The sequence below is a fragment of the Lagopus muta genome, chromosome 2 (genome assembly GCF_023343835.1).
Source record: "Lagopus muta isolate bLagMut1 chromosome 2, bLagMut1 primary, whole genome shotgun sequence".
Classification (NCBI taxonomy): Eukaryota; Metazoa; Chordata; class Aves; order Galliformes; family Phasianidae; genus Lagopus; species Lagopus muta.
Genome location: NC_064434.1, coordinates 88,000,886 through 88,022,891, shown reverse-complemented (window position 1 = coordinate 88,022,891; position 22,006 = coordinate 88,000,886). Strand labels below are relative to the sequence as shown.

Sequence of the window (22,006 nt, the reverse complement as noted above, 5' to 3'; positions counted from 1 at the left end):
TGTTAGTGTTACTTGAAACGTCACGCATCAATTTCTGTCCAACAGGCTTTAGCAAACAAGCAGATTAAGAAATCTGATTTTTCAGCTTTAAAAAATAGAGAAGAAGAGGTCTCATCCATGTAAAAATGAATCAGAAAGACAGTGTGTGTGTGCTACCTCAAATGGGGTCTGACTTTGTGCTACTTGCAGAATTTACCAGAAAGGAAATGAGTATAGAATACAAAATAGTCACAGTGAAACACTAACACAGCATCCCCCTGCTCTGTGGTGAAAGCATCACATCACGAGCTGGAATCGTATTTTGCGGTGGGGAGAAAGACTAAAGGAGGTAGAAGATGATAAACAAGAAATTTTGTGTTTGATATCTTACTTATTTGCAATGTGATGGCAAGGTAGGTCTAACTTCAACCCAGCTAAAATGACAGCTTTGGCATGGAATTTGTGGGACAGCCTGATTATCTGAGCTAGGAAATCAGAGGCTGGACCAGTTTTTTTCCCCCACATAAAATGGATGAATGAATGGGGGAAAGAATACAACACAAAGCGCAGCTACTTCATGGAAATCCAGAAGATACACGGCTTTTCCTCCTTACCCTGTGTCCCCTTGCTCCTTCTACTGTGTACTTGCTGATTCAGTGTAACATTTTTTTCTAAAGGCTTCAGCATTTCTGCAATGCATGCCAGCTGCCAGATGTCTCCAAGACCTAGAGAGATTCCTGCCGAGCCCTGTGGGTGCTGAGATCGCGCGCCCTCTGGCACAGTGGCTTTGAGGAGTAATGAAAACCTTTGAAGATCCTAGTTTTTCAAAACCGCAATCTTACTTGTTAGGAGCTGTATAAACTCAGTATCAAAGGTAACATCATGATTTTCCTGGGGAAATGGTAAGTTTAATGGTCAGTTAGTCCCGTGCTGCTGAAGCTGTCAGGAACAGAACAACCTGAGACTTTGTAGGCACAGCTGTTGGGGGCTGAATCAGGTGTATAAAAATGCAAACGAATATTTCCACGGGGATTTTCAAAATACCAAGTTCAGGGATTATTAGTAGCCTAATTACAACTTCGGATGCTCTCCTAACCTGTCTTGATTGCAGTCAGTCCAGGGATGGCTATTAGAACAAATGAGGATGGCTATTAGAACAAATGAATGTTAATGAAGTGGCTCCCACTGCAGGGCTACTTCCTGAGCCGTGCTCTTAGCAGCCCCATAGGCTCCAGCTGTGAGACGGGCAGCCGGTGCTAGGTTGGTCTGTGACTGAATCTGCAGATCCTGCTGCAAGGAAGCTGCCATCCACCTCTGTGGCTTGGCTCCCCACAGTCCTAGTGTGCATCCTGTGCCTCAAACATTGAGAGTGGCAGGAGGCTGGTGGCAGTGGGCTGCTGTCCCACGGTCACCTTTGGGTCACAAGCGCAGGCCTCGTGGCACAGGCCAGGCCTGTCCTCCAGCACAGGAGCCAGGTGCCCCAGCCTTGCTTTATCTGCTTGTACTGTGGGAAATAGGAGCAGGTTTTGCCATACACAGGATTTTGCAAAACATATTCATGTCTTGGGAATGTGATGTGATGCAGAGCACGGAGGTGCTGCAGCTAACGAGGCATTACGGCAAGCAGCTGCCAGGGCCAGTCAGGAGATCTGTCTTTAAAGAGATCTGAGTGCTTTCCATTTACTGATAGACGGCCAAAAGGGAAGGAACAAAGTAGTTTTCTCCCTGACTGAAAAACCTTTGTAAATCGAATACTTGAGAGTTTAAGACCTGTCAAAGGTTATATTTAAATAGCTTATCCTATTGCTTCCACTGAGCTGCTGTTAGTTTGATCACACAGGAGTAGAAAGTGTCCTAGGAAGAGGTGAAACGAGGGCGGGCAGCCTGCTGAGGGGCTGAGCCACGTGCTCTGAGGGCAAAGCCCCCCGGGGGGTCCCAGGTGGCACCCACGCGCTTGTGCGAGAGGCAGAGGTTCCTCCCGCCGCTCTCAGTTTGAGAGGGGCTTTCAAGCACTCGGCCCGCGAGGCGCGGACGCGGCGGGGCCGCCATCCCTGCAGGGCAGAGCCCCACGAGGGCCGCCGCTTCTCCTCGCTGCGCTACAGTCGTCGGCGCTGTTGGGCAGCCCGCTTCCGGACGGTGGCGCTGCGGCACCAGCCTTGTGGCGGGGCGGCGCGGCGGAGCGGCGGCCGGCAGGGGGCGCCGCGGGGAGGTCCGGCGGCGGCGCGGCGGCGACCGCGGGGCTGCGGTGCGCGGGAGGCGGCGGGAGGGCTGATGCCGCACAGCCGTGCCACGGTCCCGGCGGAGGCATGAGGCGCGCGGAGCGGGCGGGGAGCGGAGCGGCAGAGCGCGGCTCCGCGAGGCCCTGAGCGAAGCCTCTGCGCCGCGCTCCCGCAGAGCGACTATGGCCGGGGGAAGGAGAGGGCTGGTGGCGCCTCAAAACACGTTCCTGGAGAACATCGTGCGAAGGTCTAACGGTAAGGGACCGTGGACGGAGGGGCGGTTTGGCGCGGAGGGGCTTCGAGCCCCCAGGTGCGGGGCGGCCGCCGTTGGGCTGCGCCCCCGCGTCCCGAGCGGAGCCTCGTGCGGGCGGCAGGTGCGGCGGGACGGCCCCGCGCTGTGCCCGCTGTGGGGAGAGACCGCGGGCGGGAGGCGGCCCGGGGGGCACCGTGCGGGGCCGGGCGAGAGGAGCTGCGGGGTCTCCGGGAGGGCAGAGCCCGGAGCGAGTGGGAAGATGCCTCCCAAGTGAGGAGGGAGTTTGCTATTTTGAGGGTTGAAGGTGGGCAGTGCCGGGTTTTTGTTTTGTTATTTTTTTTTCCTCTCATAGCTAACTGTAGCCGGGTCTTTCTCTAGGAAAATTGTGGAGTGGGAAGCGCCTCGGATTTCACAACTGCGTGCAAATGTGCGTTAGCGTTACCCAGATTCTTTCACTTCGGGACTTAGCAAAAGCTGCTCCTTGCAGCCGTGCGGGGGGGCTGGGAATCTGCTGCCACCTGGGCACGAGTGGGTTTCTCACAGCTCGGAGTCGTGCCATCTTCCGTGGACCTCGGTGGGTTACTTTGGGGATTAAGAACTTCCCGCGTGACTGAGAATATGCGGGTCGAGTTCCTTTTGAAAACGAGGTGAGATGATTTAATTAATTAAAAACCAGGCGGTTTGTTCTGAAAAGGCAAAGGCAATTAACCCTGTTGATAAGCAGCTAAAAACCCAAATTATCCCAAGAATGATTTTCAATTATTTTCAATTAGGAGATGTTACTGAAGAAAAAAAACAAAACAAAACACCATCTTTGATAAGAACATGTCTTCACACAGAATGGCGAGGGATTTTCATAGTTTGTTTTTCTCAGCAACTTTCCTACAGAAGAGGTTGGAAGCTGCATTCTCCCTCCAGTAAGCACTGCCCCTTCCCTCGGAGAATCCTGTTCTCTTCTTAAAAACTGAAATGTTAACATCTCATCAGATTCATGTTGCTCCTCTAATCTCCTAACAGCATCTAGCTAAGGCTTTTCTCGGAACTGTCTGAGTTTGTGAATAATTTTCTCCACTGAACGCTGAATTTCTCTGATGGCTTTCTGTGCCAAGACCTTGGTGCTATAAATCGTGTGAGGCTTGGAGACGGAGGGGATCTTGCAGTAGGGGCTTTGCTCTGTTTCTTCCTGTTTTTCCCCCTTTGTTTAGAATGTGTCGTCACAGTGTGGTGCTGGACAGCACAGGTAAAATGACGGCACGCAATTTCCAAATGCTCAGCAAGTCCCGAGGGCTGCCGTAAATACAGGCTTCTAGATGAAGCCTTTTAGGAAGTGATGCACGGTGCAGAGATATTAGAGGAATATTTGGGAAGTGACTCAATTTCAGAAGCCTGAGTCTTCTCACATCACTGCTGTGATGTGATGCTGTCACATATAAATGCTGTGTGATTCAGTTCTACCGTGAGGCCATCAACCTCTTCTGACGTCCATCTCTGTGAGGAGATGAGGGCTGGGTCTCATTTCTCCTCATCTGGCAGGGCAGTGTTGTCCAATGGGGGAACAGCATGGAAACATCCTGACACCTTGTGCCTGCCTCTCCTTGGCCAGCCTGCCTGCCTTCAAGATGCTTTGGGATGCCCACAGCACAAACACTTAAACCTGTAGTGCATACTTTGAGGTTTGGTTTCCCCTTCTGAGTTTTGTTTGATTGGATACTAATGTGACCCACAAGGAAACTCTCTGGACTATTTGGCATTTTCCAAATAAATGTTGGGCTTCTTGTCAAACTGTATTTGCTGGCTCCTGCAAGCAAGCTAAGTAGCGCCAGCAGATATTGAATTAATACATGTATAGGAATGTTCCTAATTTGTGGAGGATTCCCTTTGAAAGGAGAGGAATTTGGTTGTAGAACTGAAATAGATACTGAAGAAGTGCTCCATTTAAAGATACTTGGGTTTGATGTGCAGCTATAGTCACAGGTAAACTGAGAAAAACGTGTTCTGGCTTTGAGTTATATTGAGAGGGTTATCTCAGGGAAAGAGGCTTTGTGGCAGTAGCTCAGTAATTGGCATACAACCTCTTTTGAAAACACTACTCTAAGGATAGCACTAATTATGCCACTTTTAAACAGCAATTTAACAAGTAATTCTTTGGACAGCCTTTCGCATTTAGTGTGATATTGGTGAGCTGATGCACCTTCAATGGCTAAAGTTAATGGCAGTGTACTTGGGCAAGCAAGTTCAGGGCCTTTCCTTCAGGCTTAGTATTTTTCTGACATTCGGATCACACTACCTGCAGCGAGATCCATCTCAAGCTCCAGAGGTCTGAATTGTCTTCTTAATAATTCTAGGAGTTTGTTCTTGGGTTGCAAATCAATTAAGACAGGTTCTCATTGACTAAATGCCAGCCTGAATAGCTATGCTAGGGCTATACGCTGCAAAGTAATTCCACACGCTGGAGTAGAGAAGGAATTGAGAATCTCTATAGGATTGATATAGCACATATTGGAAAGAATATATAGCATCATCAGCCTGGAACTGTGGACTGCATGTGGTCCTCTTTGATTTCTTCTCACAAGAAGACCTTTTGTCTCCAGATTCCTTCCAGTTGTAAGTCCGGAGGAAAAACTTAAGGACTTGGGACACTGATGTAATGCTTCTTGTTTGTATTTAATGTTTAAAAGCCATGCTTCTGAAGTAGACATGTAGAGCTAGAATAATAAATGTTGCATGTAGTGCTTGGTTGGCAAAAATTTGTTTGAAGCATTGAAATATTTAAAGACTCAAACACCCAACGGGATAGAAAATGAGCCCGTGCTGTAAAACAGTGCAGTATGTAAAGAATCACTAGTCTCTGCTGGTTACTGCTAATGTGATATTAATGTTTTTCCCAGGTAATGTAGTATAGCCCCAGTGTAAAGGCACCATAACAATAACAGTTATAATGTTGGTTCATGGCCAAGGCACCAAATTCAAATGGTGCGGTATGTTAGAGAGGACACGGGTCCTGTGATATTTTAATGCTTTATCAATAGCTGAAGGCAAAAATACTTCTATGTTTAGGTAACTATCAGCTGGATTCTCCAGCCCTTCCTTGGTGCGTGAGAATTTAGTTTGTGTAAAAATGGCAAAAATAAGTCCTGTGTTTGCATGGCTTAAGAATTTCAGTCACAGATACTTTTCTGATTTATTGATGAAACAAGGAGGGAAAAATGGAAGCTTGGTGGCATAAAGCTAATCTGAGTTTAGTCTTGTTTCCCCTGGGAGCGCCCTAAGGAGAGATGAGATGTAGAAACAAACCTGCACCCTCTGATGGAGAATGCAGTGAGTCCAGTGTAGAGGGAAAGAAAAAGCACCCTCAGAGACACAAATCCTGAGAATAACAGGCATTTTTGTGATTTATCACCTTCCTTCCATTGGAGATGATGAAGTTCCTAATAAAATAAGCATTCTGTAACCTGGGCCTGCTAACCTTGTACTGTTGCCCGAAACTCAGGAGAGAACTTAACTTCATTATAAACATCTCTGGAACTGAACAACCTGTTTCTGTGTTCTGCGGGAGACAAATGAGAAGGAATCTATCACAGAATGAAGAACTGCGCAGAGGTTTATTTTCATGTTTTTGCACTTTAATAAGATGTTCTTTTACATTAAATGTTTGCATTACCATAAGAGGATCCTTTAAACATTTGCAGGGGATCCTCATGGTGCTACTGATTGTCCTGCTTTGCCTGTCTTCACTTAAGAACCAAGAACAGCGAGCTGTGTGGGTCTGGAGACAGGCATGGCTGCAGCCAGTCCTATTTGGCTCTAGAAGCAGTATAGGTATGTTTCCCCAAGGGTAGGATTTACTGTTGAGAGTTGTCAGTCTATTCACTTTCAGACTACAGAGCTGTTGCATTGGAAGGGCATGCGTGTATAAACATGACAGGTTCTGCATTGCTCCTCTGAATGAGATGTGCTCAGGGTGATCAGATCCTGGGCATCGTTGGGCCGCCTTGTACTGCAGCAACACCTTTAGTAAACAGCATCAGTCATCAAGTATTTTCATACTGACAACAGGACTGTTGCTAAAATAAGGAAACATGTTTCTGGGGTGGAGTATACTTTTCTTGTTTCCTTTTGATAGAGTATGGTTGGTTTCCTGCCCAGCTTTCAAATTTCCTTAATTTACAATGAGTCTTCAAGCAAAGCTGGGCTCAGAAGCCTTGTGCTGCAGGTAAATTACATCCAAGTGTGAGCTGGTATGGTTCTGTTGAATAGGGGAATGTATTTTAGTGACTGTTGTAGATGAAAGTGGTGAAATGGATGAACTTAACTGTGCATGAGAAAGAGCATTATTAAAGTATTCCTTATGAACTGTGATGGCTGGGGTAAGCTATCCTAATTCTTAAGGCTCCCAAATGAGCTGATTTGAAAGCCTGGAGCAGATGCCCAGGAGCTTTTCTCCAGCATGCTGTCAAGCCTGATCATCCCTCTTCCTGACTGGAGTGGGTTAATTTCAACATTAAAAAGAGATCACAGTGGATGTGGCCTGGAAAATACTCTTACCTTGTGTGAAAGGCTCTTTGACAAAGCCTTACCAAAAGTGCATGCAAAACTGCTGGCTGGGTAGGTAATAAGGTGGTGTTATGTTTACAAAGATGGTAGCTGAAGATGTTGCTTCTCTTGCCATTACTGTGACTGGTCCTGTGCAAAGCAAGGTAAATGTTACCCTCAACACATCTGGCACCCAACGATTGCACTTGAGTTTGTGCCTTCTTGTATCTGCTGCTACAAGACCACACATGAATGTAGGTCTGTTTGCACTGGTTAATACAAGATATTTAGGCACACCAGCAGCAGGCCTTCAAAAGCACAAGGGAACATCTTATAGGCTCTGTGTTAAGGATGTTTTACCAAGTGAAGAAGAAAACAAAGGAAAGGGGCTTATTTCTTCCTGACTTCCCTGCTTATTTTAAGCTACCAGCTATGGAGTGCTTTTTGTACAGCTGGTCACTATATCAGAATGTCAATTGATTATTGACAGTTTTTATTCCTTGCTATCACTTGAGTTGAGTATAAAATGTTTCTTTGCTGGCTCTAACAAAGCCAAATTTGTGTTTGCGTCTTTACGCGTTTAGAAATGCATTTACAACCTGATTTTCTTAAAATTACTTTTATAGATAGAAAAAAAGAAGTACAAGGCAAAGATGATAGATGATGTGTTTTAAAATTAATGTTGTGAAAGCTCAAGATGTTCTACTGTGATCATTCAACATATCAATCCATTTCTCCATTAAATCCTAGAACGAGGTTGTAAAACAAATCTTAGTGAAACCCATTCATTGGAGAATTTGTTAATGCATTTCTGTAAGTTATATAGCTAAAAGTCAGCCAGGAGTTGGGTCTTGTCAAATGCTTTTAAGGCTCTTGATGGCTACAGCTATAATCAGTAAATCAAATGGCTTTCTTAAACTGATGGAAGACCCACATAATTGATGCAACTAAATCATTCTTTTTCCTGCCTAGGAGGAAAAAACAACCTGGCCAGTTAAATGAAGTCTCACTGTTAAAGCGTTTTTGGCCTTTGTTAAGAACGGTGCAATGTACGACTTGTACAGCCGATGAGCTTTCTAATTTCTGAGAATTATCTCCTGGTGACATCACTTTTGTCTGGATGTCTATTTTTTAAATTTTTCAGTATGGTCGGCACTGCAGAGATAGGCACAGAACAGTGCTACCATTAATTATGGATGATGGCTTCTGTGCACTTCCCATTTCAGCTATTCATGTGCCATTTTTCTGTTCTAATTTCTATTTTATTTTTTAAAATGCAGATAATTACAAAGACTTTACAGCTTCTAATGTTGGTAGGGTGTTTCATTCTTTTCAACTGAAAATTTATTCATGATAGAGGCCACAGTAAAATAGATACTATCATAATGCATTGTAACATTCTGAGATGGAACCAGTAGCTTTTATCTACACCGCTGGTGGAATCATTTTCTACAAAGATTCAAACTGATTCGCTTGAAGGTGTTGTTGTAATTATTTGTGTTACATATGATGAAACACAGTTTTGAATAATTCCTTTCAGCCCATACTTGCAGAATGCTTTGCGTACAGTGTAAGTCATGTTTGAATAGAGCAATGTCATGTGTGCATTAGTGGATTTTGTGTTCTGACAGCCAAAGAGCTTCCAAATCCCTTATTGTTTCTGTAGAATAAATATTTTTTATGCAAAATATCTGTGAAACATGTAAGCCCAAATGAACCGATCCCTAGTCCTTTGTAATGTGTTGTTTTGCATTTAAGTGAGGCTACAGATTAAAATAATTTGTTCTCAATGTTAAGGATACACAGTTTTGAGGCCACTATATCATCTTTCCATCGGGAAATCAAGTTTTTTAAAAATAAAATATTTAAAAACTAATGCATTCCACCTCCAAGAATGAGTGCTAGGAGGTAGTGAAAGGTGTACGTATCCATGTAAAACCATTGACTTCCATAGGAGAGATGGGTGGAAGAGCAGAATTTTGCCCTATGACTTTTATTCCATGATGTGAATAGGCTTTTGGTCCTCTCAGCACCTTTGTACGTTCTTTGAACAGAGAGCCCTTGTGTTTAATGCAAATGTGGTTGATTCCTGTGTACTTCTCCCTGAGGTGTGAGCCTTGAATCATACAAGTGCAAAGAAAGGGTTGAATAGGCAGTTGAAATTATTTTCAGTTTGACTTACTTGTAACATTTTGGAGCTGTATTTTGATCTCGGAAGTTACATTTTAACAGTTTAACCAAGGACGGTACCTACATACCTATCCTTTGCAAGTTGTTGAAGTGAAACTACTGTATGAGCTGTACGACTGTAGTAGTTTTGAGAGGTGTCCTTATGAACAACATCCTACTTCCATGCATTGGGTTCCTTACCAGAAATGAAACCAACTTCTTTCTTTCCCATATCTAAATGATGCTACTTGTGATGCTAGTCATGAGTTTGTAAACTCAATTGTTTGTAAACTCACTTGTCCCCTGTACTTACTCCTAAGCTGCTTTATGCCCAGCTAATGGAACAGTAGCTAAGGAGCTCTATCCACAGTCCTTTACCAAGTATTTTACTAAGCCTTTCTTTCAGTTCTGAGGTAGTGGTTTGTGCTCTTACCTCTCCTAAATGTGCCAATCTCGACCAGCTGCATCTGTGATATGCTTCTTGTTCTCAGGTTGGTTGGAAGTTTGAGCTGATGGGCAGTTTCCGTTAATGTACTTAGCAATGCGGTTCTGTAGGTAGCAATTTTGGTGAAGCTGGGTATTCTGGAGACTTGCTGTCATTGTTGGTAAAGGAGCTGTTTTATTCAGAAGGACCTTTTCTGATTCTTCTGTGATGATGTATTTTGTGATTAGAGAAAACCACTGGTTTCTGTGACCGAGCAAAATCCATTCTTACATAGTGGAAGGAGTTAAATTGCTTTTCTTGTTCTTTAAAGCAGCAGTGACTAGTTTAAAGTAATAATCCGAAACGGCTCCGACGTTTGTGTGTGTAAAAGCTGATATGGGGATATACTTCAATGAACAGAACTGACTAGGGGAAATGCAGGTTGAAATTGTGAAGTACGGCTTTTCACAAAGTAGCCAGAGTTCAGAGCATCCCTCCTTCCTCCTGCCAGTAATTGTGCTGCCTTTGAGGTGCAGCAGTTCTTGCTTGTGTTTCTGCAGCAAGAGATGCTTTGTGCTGCATCTCTATATATTTCTGTGCCTACTAAGTGTCTTCTCAGACTCTGCCAAACAGCACAAGCCAGACTTTAAGTCTTCTTCATATGAGCTCAGACTCTCCAGCCCCTAGCTCAACTCTTCTTGGAGCCGATAAGCGGTGCGAGTGAGGCGTATAGCTTCTCCTTGGGCTGGCCAATGCCACTAACCCAATTGATATTGTGTTAGAAATCGATTTCCTGGTAAGGGAGTCCTTTGAGTCCTATCAGAGAGGCACCTCAATCACTTAATAGTTTGAATACTGCATCTATCACTTGCCTGTTTTATCCCCTGTCTTTGAAGAGAATTTGGTAGTGTATTTCTTCTTTGCAGTCCTCCTGTGCCCAGCCCCTGTCCTGCCCTTGTTGACCCACTTGTGAGTCCTCAAGAGTTTCGCTCTGCAGTGCTCAAAGAGTTCACCAGAGCATCACTTGTGCTTGTTGTGCAACACAGCCACAGCTGTTTCTTGGCCTCTGGGACCCTGTGTCCCTGCAGATGGAAAGGCAGTACTTGCCTCAGTGGATGTTTAATATTTTCTTATGTTAGAAACAATTGTTGAACAGATTATGAGCTGTCTCCAAGCAGCACATTGTCAGGGACGTCAGTGCAATTGAATGCCAATGATAGCAATGAGAACAGCCCTTCTACCTCCGGGTTATCTGTCAGAATAAACTATGCAAAGGAGTTATAAGTGGGAGTTATGCTGTGTCTCTCCAGTGTTTGAAGAGGTGAAACACCATTGTCTGAGGAGAAATGCAGGTGTGTTCTCCACATAGGCACAGAATCTGCTTTGTACTGTTTTGTCTTTAAAGAGGTCTGGAAAAGATGAATGAGTAACTGTAAAGAATTTCTTATTTGTTTGTGAGACTCCTCCTTTACTGTGTGGTGCGAGAAACAATGTCTCCAGAGGCTTTCAGCTACATGGAGAGTTCCTGACTGCTGGTCTCTGCAGGGCATTTTTTGGGTGTCAGTCCAAACTGAGGATGAGCACTAAAAGCTCAGTGATGGAGCTGGAGGAACAAACTGAAAGCCTTGTCAGGGTTATGGTGTTAACTCCAGGGAATGGGTCCAGCTTCAGTATTTTCTTTCCATGTGACTGGGGAAAAGCTATGTATCGTAGACAATTGGTCAAGGTGCATGAAGTGAGAACTTGCTAGAAGTCAGACTTACAGAGCAGTGGGATCCTGAAAACCTCTGACTTGCTCCTTGAATTGATAGATGCTCGTGTTTTCATCACTGAAGCTTTGAAAGTACATAAAGATCTACAAGTGTGGTTATAACTCATCTCCCAACCCAACCTGGATTATCAGATGTAGCATTTTACCCCCACCTCCATGAGAGGGCTCACTACTCTAATAGCGCTGCCTGATAGGGATGTGTAAAATACAACAACCAATCCACGCTGACTTGAAGACATTGTATGTTGAGGGTGTTGGCAGTGGCTTGATAAGTAGAAAAGTCATTCAGGAGCTGAAATGAAAACTGAGCTTTCATGGTGCTCAGGGGTAGCTCCTTAGAGGATGCTCAAGTTGGATATCAGGAAAAATTTCTTCTCTGAAAAAGTGGTCATGTGCTGGAATGGGCTGCCTGGAGAGGTGGTTGAGTCACTGTCTCTGGAGGTGTTCGTGAAACATTTAGGTGAGGTACTGAGGGACATGGTTTAGTGGGGAAGTATTGGTGGTATGTTGGACTGGATGATCTTGGATGTGTTTTCCAACCTTAGTGATTCTATGATTCACATCTCCTAGGATAAACACCCAAATGACAAAGCTGTCAGGAGGGAGGGAAATATGTGCATGTTTTTTAAGCATCTTTTGGAAGCTCTTCTGGTAAAAAAAAAAAATAAAAAAATCAGCTTTCATTAACCCAAGAAGTAGGCAAGTGAGAATATGATTTTTTTAGCTCCAGTAGTAATGGCTAAGAATCTGTGGTATTGTATGTGAGAGTTGGGCTTACGTTTGAATTACTAGGCATAGTAAGAGGAAAATCCCCAGCTTTCAAATATACCTTTTTTTTTTTTTTTTTTAAAATGATGCTTTCTATAGCATAGCTTGGGCAGGGTGCTGTTTGCTGTGCTAATATTTCTTAGTTCTATCACCAGCACTACTCCTAGAGCTTCTATCTCTTAGATCATTGAGAGCTGGGCTTGTAGCAGTCTTGCCTTTCAGTGCTTACATCCCTGTGTGGGCTTGGTGCCTTGCTTTTACCTGTAAAAAGAGGATAAGATAAGAGCACTATCCACCATAGGTGCTTTGGAGGTGTAGGTAAAAGTAACATCTGAGCAGTGACAGCCATCAGAAAAGTTCACTATATAGCTTTTAGTGAAAAAACTGACATTATTTATCTGAAGAAAATGTTGAGATTTAAGTGTGAAAAGAAAGATCATAGAAGTTTTTCAATGAGTTCTTGAAGAACTGAAGGGTGCTGTTACCTTTTCAGAAGGGAAGATGGTGAGAAGGAATAAATGCTTGAAATAACACAGTCCACATCAGGGCAAAACGCGACCTGAATTTCATATTTGCATACTTTTTGTACTTTCTGATGAAAATATAAAAATATGTTAACACAGTGCAATCCACTGTTTATAATAGACACTCAAAAGCACTTGCTTTAGCAATGAGAAATGACTTGGCTTACTTATTCATAGGAAGGGTAAAAGACATGTATTGTTTCTGGAACAAAGTACTTGAACCAAGTAAAAACCATGGTATTTAGAAGAGACTGAGAAACAAAGCAGTTAAAATGTCCTGAAGTTATACTACTGGTATATTTCTTTCCAAAGAGTGTATAAAGATACACTTAATCTTGCTCATGGGATTGGGCAATGGATTTAGATAGCTACAGGAATGTTTTATTTAAACCCACTTGAAGTTTGCAACAGGACAAAAAATTTTGAAACGGGAAGTTAAAAGAAACCAAAGCCTTTGCAAGTAATAGGTAAAATGTCCTGTTTGTGTCTCTTGGTTGCAGGTACCATTAATGACTGCTATGTATATTTAAGCAGCTGGGTGTTTAGATCCTGTAAAGGAGACAGCATAGTGGACTCCCTTAGAGCCTCCCCTTCAACATGGATGCCCTTATCTCATGTAGCTGCCTAAGACTTCCTCTAACTTCTAAGCCAGGGAGTCTTTGAAGCTGTGAAAAGGAGCCACTGCAGTCTCCCATCTATCAGTGTCCTGTCACAAGCATTGCTCTCTGTCTTGGCATTTACATAGATAGCTGAGAGCCAAAGAGCCAAAACAGCAGAGAAACAAGGCCTGGGCCTGGCATTAAGTATATTCTTTGTTCAAATGAGTTATTAATCATAGAAATATAGCATGCAAAGATCCAATGAGAATGGAAGTTTGAATCCCATTCAATTTTTTTCTTAGTGGTTGAAACTCATTCTAGCTTGTACAGTGAACAGAAACATCTTTCTGCTGGTGTAAGTACTAAAACTAGTTGTCTGGTGTCTTGTTTGTAGAGCTGTGCCATACACGTCACACAGGGAGTAATAGAACTTGTGTGGTCAGCAGTGAAGGCTGTATCGACAGGAGCCACTGAGTCTGTGTTCAGATGAGAAATAACTGCTCAAGCTGTTTTGGCTGTCTTGAGGCTTCTCATCCAAATTGAGTGTCGTGGTGGATCAGTACGTGCGGCACAGAGGGAAGCAGCTTAATGAATCTGTCCTTAGTCAAGGAATAAATTTTACCTGCTTAACATTGTGAGTTTCTTTTGTGTAAAACCACCTTCTTCAGCTTTGCCTGAGTAATTAATTAAATTTATCTTAAAATCTTAAACTAACAAGTTACTTAAAACATGGAATACTCCTGTTGTCTACTGGGAAAAAACTGTGCAGGAATGGAGGCATTGCAGTTTGGATCCCCAAATGAGTATTTCTGCTGATGCAACCATAGTCTTCTCTGATGTCTAACTGATGTGTTCTTTCAAACAGATACTAATTTTGTCTTGGGCAATGCCCAGATAGTGGATTGGCCTATTGTGTACAGCAACGATGGATTTTGCAAGCTATCAGGATATCACAGAGCAGAAGTTATGCAAAAAAGCAGCACCTGCAGGTATTTGAGAACAGATTTATTTTCTGTTAAATAGCTTGTAGTGTTGTGCCTGTTGCTTGAGGAAAACAGTAGTCTGTTCATCTCCATTCTCTCTTTTGTCTCTTGGGGCTGCTACTGTCAAATTTGCTTTCCAGGTGAAATAAAATCAAAGAAGAGCTGTTTCTAAATAGGTCCTTTTCGCACTGTGAATAAATGGTGTAGTGTCTTTGTTTAGTATCTGACTTGAATTCCTTGCTTTCTTTGCAGTTTTATGTATGGAGAGCTGACAGACAAAGATACAATTGACAAAGTCCGGCAGACGTTTGAGAACTATGAGATGAATTCCTTTGAAATCCTGATGTACAAGAAGAACAGTAAGTAGTCATTCATTCATTAATGTAGGTGTGTAAAAACTATTTTAAATCATGACATAATTTCCAAGTCTGCCATCCTGGAGTACTGTGTTTTATGTAGGGTTAAACAAGCCCTGGTTCTGCTGACAGATCTGCAAGACAGAGAGGAGAACATTAGAGATGAGAGCCACTGGTGGAAGCAGAGGAAGCTCTAATTCATTCTGATGTTTAGAGCAATTTGTGTGTGATGCCAACGTTCTTTTCATTAGCAATGTTAGTGCCCAAACTAGGTTTATGCAAAAGAGAATGCTTTTAATTTTTTTTTTAATTTGATGTAGCAAAACTAGGATTTAGATGTAGCTTTATAGTAAAAAGATCCAGTCTTTTGTTTTAGAAGCTAGACTACTTCCTAGTATCTTTCAATGAAACTGTCTTTTGTTTTGGACAAAACTGCTTCTTAATCATAGTATGATTATTTTTTCTTTTCTTGCTAGAAATTTTAGTCTGTCTGTAACTCTGCATGTTAGCAGATGAACTACTTGCCCAAAATTTGTTGCTCTACCCCGTGAGTGTGTCATGGCATAGCTATTTTTATTTACCAAAAGTAACCTGAAGTGCAGATACACTGACGTCTTCAGATTGACCAAATGTCAAGTAGAAAGACTGTGTTCTGTCACTTCCATTTTGTGTTTAACAATTTTGCCTTCTAACCGTGGAAGAAAGGTACCTTGCAGAAGCATCCTGTGAGTAGCTTCTTCCCATTACAGCTATGATGATTACTTTGATCAATTCTGCACTGGTGGGCATGGGGAGCTCTAAACACAAAGCATAACATGAGCTGCTATGATGCAATTTTTTGACAGTTAACCTTAATGCTGATTTATTTTTCTTTAGAAGGGCCAGCTTTCTGAGAAAAGGTGATCATCCTACATTTATGTGTGTAGCCATTGCTGTTCCTGTTGAAATGACCCACTAGTGCTGGCTGTTGGAGCTTGGAGAGAGAGCAGGGACTTAAGAAGAGCTAAAAAGATAATAGTTGTGTGCTAGAGCTGATGTGTGGAGCTGCTTGTTTTATATCAGAATTCGTCCTTGTTAGAATTGATGGTGCCAAAGTACATGGAATTGGTTTTTGTCAGTGTTTTGGGGGGTGAAGAAAAAACCTCTTTAAGAGATTTTTTTTGTATTCATTTCTCTCTAGTCTTTTTCATTTCTTTTTAGCCTGTTCAAAGCATCATGACCTCTGACACGATGCTGTTGCTCAGGGCCTTACTGGAGCACAACTTTGCTGTGCTGGAGAAGCTTCATGTGCTGTCTGGATAAGGCTTTGTGCTTCATGCCTTCTGGTGTTATCTGCCTCCAATGTTTGCCTATTTCTTAAAGATTATTTCAGTTCCTAGCTCAGTTAGTGACCACAGGGACATGTGCAGCTTATCTCTGTGTATCTAAAGCCAAGTAAATAAACTGTGGTTTGGGATCTAGGATGGTGTGGAAGTTTCTCTTAGTTAACAGCAATTTGGCACCAAGAGGCTCTGCAGCTACTCTTCTGTCATTGCTGCAGCATATGGCCTGTAGTACAGCCTGGGGCCTCTCTGTCTTTCATGCAGATTTAAAGCAAGGTAACTGTGGAGTGAGGAATGCTTCCTGCCCTGCTGTGCAGTTCCCCTGAGGAGAGGCAGCCTAGAACAAAGTCCAGCTGTGCAGGCGTTGTATTATGCGACATGCCAAAAAAGCAAGGCTGCAATGGTTCTTCTGTGCTCATGGAGGGTCACAGTCATGGGAAAAAGCACAGAGCTTACTTTTGAGTTTAACAAAACACAGTGCTCTTATGTTTGTTGGATTTGTAGCTTTAAAGGTACCTTAACTACTGTTAGGGAAACTGCCTAAAAGCACTAAAGGGCTGTGACTGAGAAATACAAAAAAATGAAAGTCCCTGTGGCTTATTCTGAGAAAAATCTCATCATGGAAAATATTGTCTTGTGTTCCAGTCATTTAACGCTTGGACTGCTGCCTCTGTTGTTCTTGCAGTCGCCTAACCTCTACCTAGGACAAGCATTTTTGACATTTTTGTCCTGAGTTCCAATGTTTACATGGTTGTGCTAAACAAATATACCATCAGGATGATGGGAGGTACAGTATGTCCACTAGTTTCATTGCAGCTCACTCTAAAAGCAACATAGGCTGTATTATTCAAAGGAAGGATGCAGTTTTCTGTCTTCATGTTTGCATTTGTGGATATTCTCTATTCTGGTCTCCTGTCTCTGTCTAGTCCTCCTCCTCTGCCCAATAGTGATTATCCCCACGCTTTTGAGAACTTGAAGTTAAGATGCAATGCAGGTTTGATGGGTCCTTGTGTTTGATAAGCCAGGCCCTTGATTTACTTAGCAGAAATGTGATGATTGCTTTTATTCTCTAGACAAATTTCTTCCTAGAAATGTAGAGCTCCTTCAGGATAATTGGAGGCAATTGTAGCAAGCAGGTGAACAGGTACCAAATTTTTGTCGTTGTTGCTCTGGTGCCATTCCATTGCAGTCAGTGGCAGTTCATGTTCATTCCTGGAAGGAGGCACAATCAAAGTTTTCTTTAATCTAGACTGCAAAACAACAGCACGTACATTGACAGTAATTTCATGTGAGAGCTTCAGTTCCATTGTTTGATTAGATGTGAGTGTCCGGCAATGCTGGTAGTATTGTTTATGTAATGGGAAAATGAAAACAACTCTAAATCTCAATGAAATCAGTGGAGTTCTGCTAATTACCCTAAGGAGGGATACAGGCTGATATTTTAGACAACGTTTTGCACCTAATCTCAGTCACATCTTAGCTGATTTGAACTGATACAACTTTAAAAGTCTAATTTCTCAGGAGACTTTTAAAGTCATTTGTTCGGCTGTTATTCTTTACACTAAGCCTGATAAATAAAAACGTCTCAGTAAATTAAACTTAGACTTGTTTCCTACAAGCAGTGCCAAAGCAGGCTTCTTCTAGATGTACTTGCTGCCATTAGTGCTAAAGTATATTTTTGCGTGTGTGCAAATTTATTTGCTTCCACCTGCCTCTGAAGAAGTGATGCCTGTTTGAAATATAACTCCCTTCCCTATGCTGTATTTAATCATGCTTCAGTGGAAGAGCATCAGAAGTGGGCTAAGAGCTAAATGGAATACAGACTTGAATAGCAGAGCAGGCTGATGAAAAAGAACATTTCATAGCTAATGTACTGGACTCTTGTCTTAATTTCCAGCTATGCAGGAGAGTTTGTGAAACTATGAACTGCATACAGACTTACAAAGAGGCTTCAGGAGGTCTCTGTTTGGGTAAAGGTGTTCCCATTGATGCAGTGGTGCTGCAGAGCCAGCTCTTGGGGTTTTTTTTCTCTTTTTTTTTTCTCCCTCAGGGATTTTCTTTTAGAGAAAGGTGAGGCCAGTGGAAGCAGCATCCAAGGGATGAGCCATAGGTAATTCTTTTGCAAGTTGCCTATTGGTTCAGATAAGCAGCGGCTCATAATATATGTACCTAGGAAAGTCCCAGAAGCTGGGCCTTGCTCCCTATTTGTACTGGGATTCATTCTCTGGTTTTCTGAGTGCTTGAATACTTAATACATTGAATAACATGAAGATTTGTGGGTTTCTGTGTATTTAATTTTTTAAACGTACCTTCCCTCCCCCCACCCTTGGACACTCATAGATGTCGAAGTATAATAAATAAGCCCAAAATAGTGATGTAGCAGATTTTGCCTGCACTTGTCTTTGGGACCAGTGCTTTCTGCAGAGGTAGAAAATAAAAATGTAGCAATAAAAAACAACAAAACAACTCTACCCATGCTAATTTATAAAGAGCAAAATTCACTTTGGGGATGATTGCCTACTGCTAGGAAAGGGTTTCTCATAACTTAAATTGGTTTAAACGATTTAAAATTATGTGTGCTGAGACTGTAGTGTCTGCAGATGGATACTTTTGGTATATAACTGCTAAATTAAATCACTGCATAGGTCTGGAAGCAGGAATGAGGGAGTCCTTGGAAACTGGCATGTATCCTTCTGAGCCTGCCACTGAAATCTATCTCCATACTTGTCAAGCATTATGCACGCCTGTATCTTCTCTTCTGTGAAATCCATCTGCATGAGTTCAGTTACCCTCAGGAAGGTCAAACCAAAGTATTTTGGATTCATAAAACTGATGTTTCCCATTGACTTCAAAGACTTCAAACGTGTTACAAAACAAGACCTGCTGTCATTACCTCAAACATATGCAGTGCAATGAAGCTTTCCAATAGGACTCTTTATATTTTATTAGGAATTATTAAATGTTTTACATGGGGTAAATGGAAAGAAGATTTCAGAGTTCCCTGTGTCGTACCCTCCTTTATACCCACTATCTGATCTTGATTTCTCTGAGGAACAGGTAAACCGTATCAGCACCATGCAGCAGTGTGTGCTCTAAACATTTTAAACTGTTTGTTTCAGAGTCATAGAGTAACTGCATAGAAGCCTCACATTTGAGGACTGAAATTGATTTTCTTTGTCTTACCACATAAGAGTCTGACCGTTAGAAGCATTACAAGCCAGAACATAGCAGCCCCGGGTACAGAAACCATGAAGACAATATCTTTTTTAAAGTGATGGAAATGTAATGTCTACTGTTATTGGCACAGGGTGGTGAGCTTCTATGTACTGAGCTGGTTTGGCCTCATTCAGTGCACACTCTCTACTAAAAAGTAGAGTCTATGAAAAGAATAGCTATTAATCTTGCAAATGCCTAAGACTCCTCTGTGCTTCTAATTTAAAAGCTGTGTGAGTACAGTGACTTCCCAAATTCTTCCTAAACAACTTGTGTGCTAATTAGATATAGGACAAACTATTTGGTCTATGTGTGATAGAAGGAAGCAATCTCATAAAGTCTTGGGCATAAGTGAAACTCCAAAAGGGGTGACTGTAGTGGTCATTTGTGCTGTGTATGTAACTGAAGTTCTGCTGTCCACATCACTGCATGGAGCAATTGCTGGAGACGCAGCACCTCTTTCTAGCCTTTTCATTTCCCTACTGCTTGACTGTTTACGTCCAGGGCAGTCGTTGATAACCACTTGGTTGAAACACAAAGTACTACAGAGGTTGGACTGCTTTGAGGAGACTTGCCCTTACTTGAAGTAACAGTCGTGAAGACATCAGCTGAATAACCAATGTTCTACTTTATGGAAAGAAAAAGTGACTATTTCAGTTTTATTTAAACAATTTGCTTTCTGTAGTTTTGAAAAACAGGTGGTAAATTGACCTGTGTAAATGGTTTATGATGTGGGGCAAGGGCATGTTTAGGTAATCATTTTGGTTTTCATTATGGTCTGTTTTTGGTTGACAAGAGAGAAAACAGAAGGAGAGGAGGGTTATCAGTATGCTCACAGGGAGCAGCAGGAATACACCTTCAATGCCTTATTCACTTTTACGCTAGAGTTTCTGAAGGACCTCAAAGTCAAATCACATGTTAAATGCTGATGTTCCTGGCAGGGGGTGAACATGTCACTGTTGAAATACATAGGACTGGAAGGGAGGAGAGGGAAGTGAGAGTTGTATTTGTCTTACAGATGGGAAATGATAAGATGTGGAGACATTTACTGTGTGTTAATCTGGAGGAGATCTGGGACCTGAATCATGTCTCTTAAAATAGTCTTGTCTTCAAGGCAACGTCTTAAGTCCTGTGCTCAGGCAATAAGAGCTGTATCAGTTAATTCTGGAATTAGCTATGTAACTTTTGTACCACAAGATAGGCTGGTGCTACAGGCTACTGTCAGAAGTTTGTTGTAGAATTTAATCTCTTACCATTTGTTCTCACAGCTTTCCTACAAGCTTTGAAGTGACGTTCCTTTTCTAGCAGGATTGGTCCTATGCCACTAGACAAACTCTGGATTCTTTCACTGTCGATTCCAAATCTCACAGAAGCCAACATGGCTCACAAGTGTTTACTTCTTTGTTTGTGCATTGGCATTCTCATTGAACTTTACCAGTGAGAGGTTTTGCCAGACCTGAACACAGAATGTAAATGAAAGTAGATGTATTGTTGGAAACGCTGGTAAACAGTCTCTGAGTGGCTGTACATCAACACACACAGGAGGCGTAAGGGGAAGTTACTCTTGTTTTGCTATCAGAGCTCTGTAACACATACTTCAGTTTCTCTCACTGCCTGCACAGCACACAGACTGAATCTGAAAATCCCATTTTTCATTAGAATGGCCTGATCTGTGCCTCCTGCTAGTAGTGATTGTCTGGCTGAGCAGGGACATCCGCTTTGACACCAAGAGTATGAAGGCTGCCTGAAGGAGGTTGAAATTCTAGTTTCCGACCTGATTTATAACTGGTTTATACTTTAAGCTTTCCTGTTTAATAGTTAAATAAACTGTTTAATGTTTAAAAAAGTAAAATTCTTTTGATAATTAAACCAGTATGCAGGAAAAAAGCTGAGTACAGCCACATCTTGGCTAAACCTCTCAGTGTGTTCCCACAGTTCAGATCCCAGTTCAGCTATTAATGAGCTTCTAGTTGCAGAGCACTGCAGAAAGCCCGTGTATCTCAACCCTGTGAGCTCTCACCTCATGATTGTGGTTTTATATCTACTTGTCTCCTATTTCCAGATGAGGCTGACAAGCTGTCGAACACATTGGGGGTAAAAATTCTGAATGGCATTGGAAAAGCACATAGGACAGCCTGGCAAGAATTTTTCATCTACTTATGTCTACTGTTGCTGTGTTACTACGTAGGTGCAAAACTGGAAGATGATTTACACAGACTGTGTGTTCCACCTTGATTTTTACATTTTGACCTGCAACATATCCTGTATGTGGCACCCTGAAAATGATAAGGCTCCCCAGATAATGACAGTCATCAGAAATTTCTACTTTTAGCTAGCAAGGAGAGCTGACTCTTTCTCACTTTCTCATTGCCAGTGGGCAGATGGCAAAGATTTATACTTGGTACTGGAGAAAAAGGGTTTTGTTTTTCTGTTTTGATAGAAATAATGCTGCACAGGAGTGGGACTCAAAGGAGTCAGAAAGTGAGAACCCTGCTGCTATAAGCTTGCCCTGCAGCAACCTTCTACAGGTTATCAGGAAAAGTCTTTCCTCTTTCTGTACTCGTAATGTCAGAAAAGTCATCCAACAATGTATTGTAACGTAGTCACAAGGAGCATATAACAATGTATTTGAAAAAATAGCTGGAATAAGAACATGAACTTCATCCTTTCTGTTTCAGTTATGTGTTACAGCATCTTCCAAAGCAGAGTAGTAGTAGATATGTCTGTGAGAGTCAGAGATGAAGTTATATGCATAATTTAGCCTCAGAAGGTTAGTATTATGAGCAGCCCGTGGGACAGTGCCTGTGGCTTGAAAACAAAACAATGCAAAGTGTTTTGGGGAAGGGCAAAGCATCCCTAAGGAAAAAAAAAAAAAGGCAAGAACATGCAGGCT

At 42.3% G+C, this 22,006-nt stretch overlaps 1 protein-coding gene across 13 annotated transcripts in view; it reads left to right on the top strand.

Moving 5' to 3' along the window:
* The first annotated feature begins 2,218 nt into the window (after window positions 1–2,218).
* Window positions 2,219–22,006, top strand: part of KCNH1 (potassium voltage-gated channel subfamily H member 1) — a 180,541-nt gene continuing 160,753 nt past the window's right edge. For 11 of the 13 annotated variants that reach the window (XR_007375193.1, XR_007375192.1, XM_048936276.1 and 8 more), the window contains exons 1-3: window positions 2,219–2,453; window positions 14,105–14,228; window positions 14,475–14,581. Coding sequence is in view for 11 of the 13 variants with exons in the window: in XM_048936276.1 (XP_048792233.1) it covers window positions 2,381–2,453; window positions 14,105–14,228; window positions 14,475–14,581 (304 nt within the window). In the remaining 2 variants the exon portion in view is untranslated. Of the gene's footprint in view, window positions 2,454–2,829; window positions 2,879–13,837; window positions 13,874–14,104; window positions 14,229–14,474; window positions 14,582–22,006 lie in introns of those variants that run through there. The other 2 variants (XM_048936272.1, XM_048936274.1) reach the window with 2 other exon arrangements.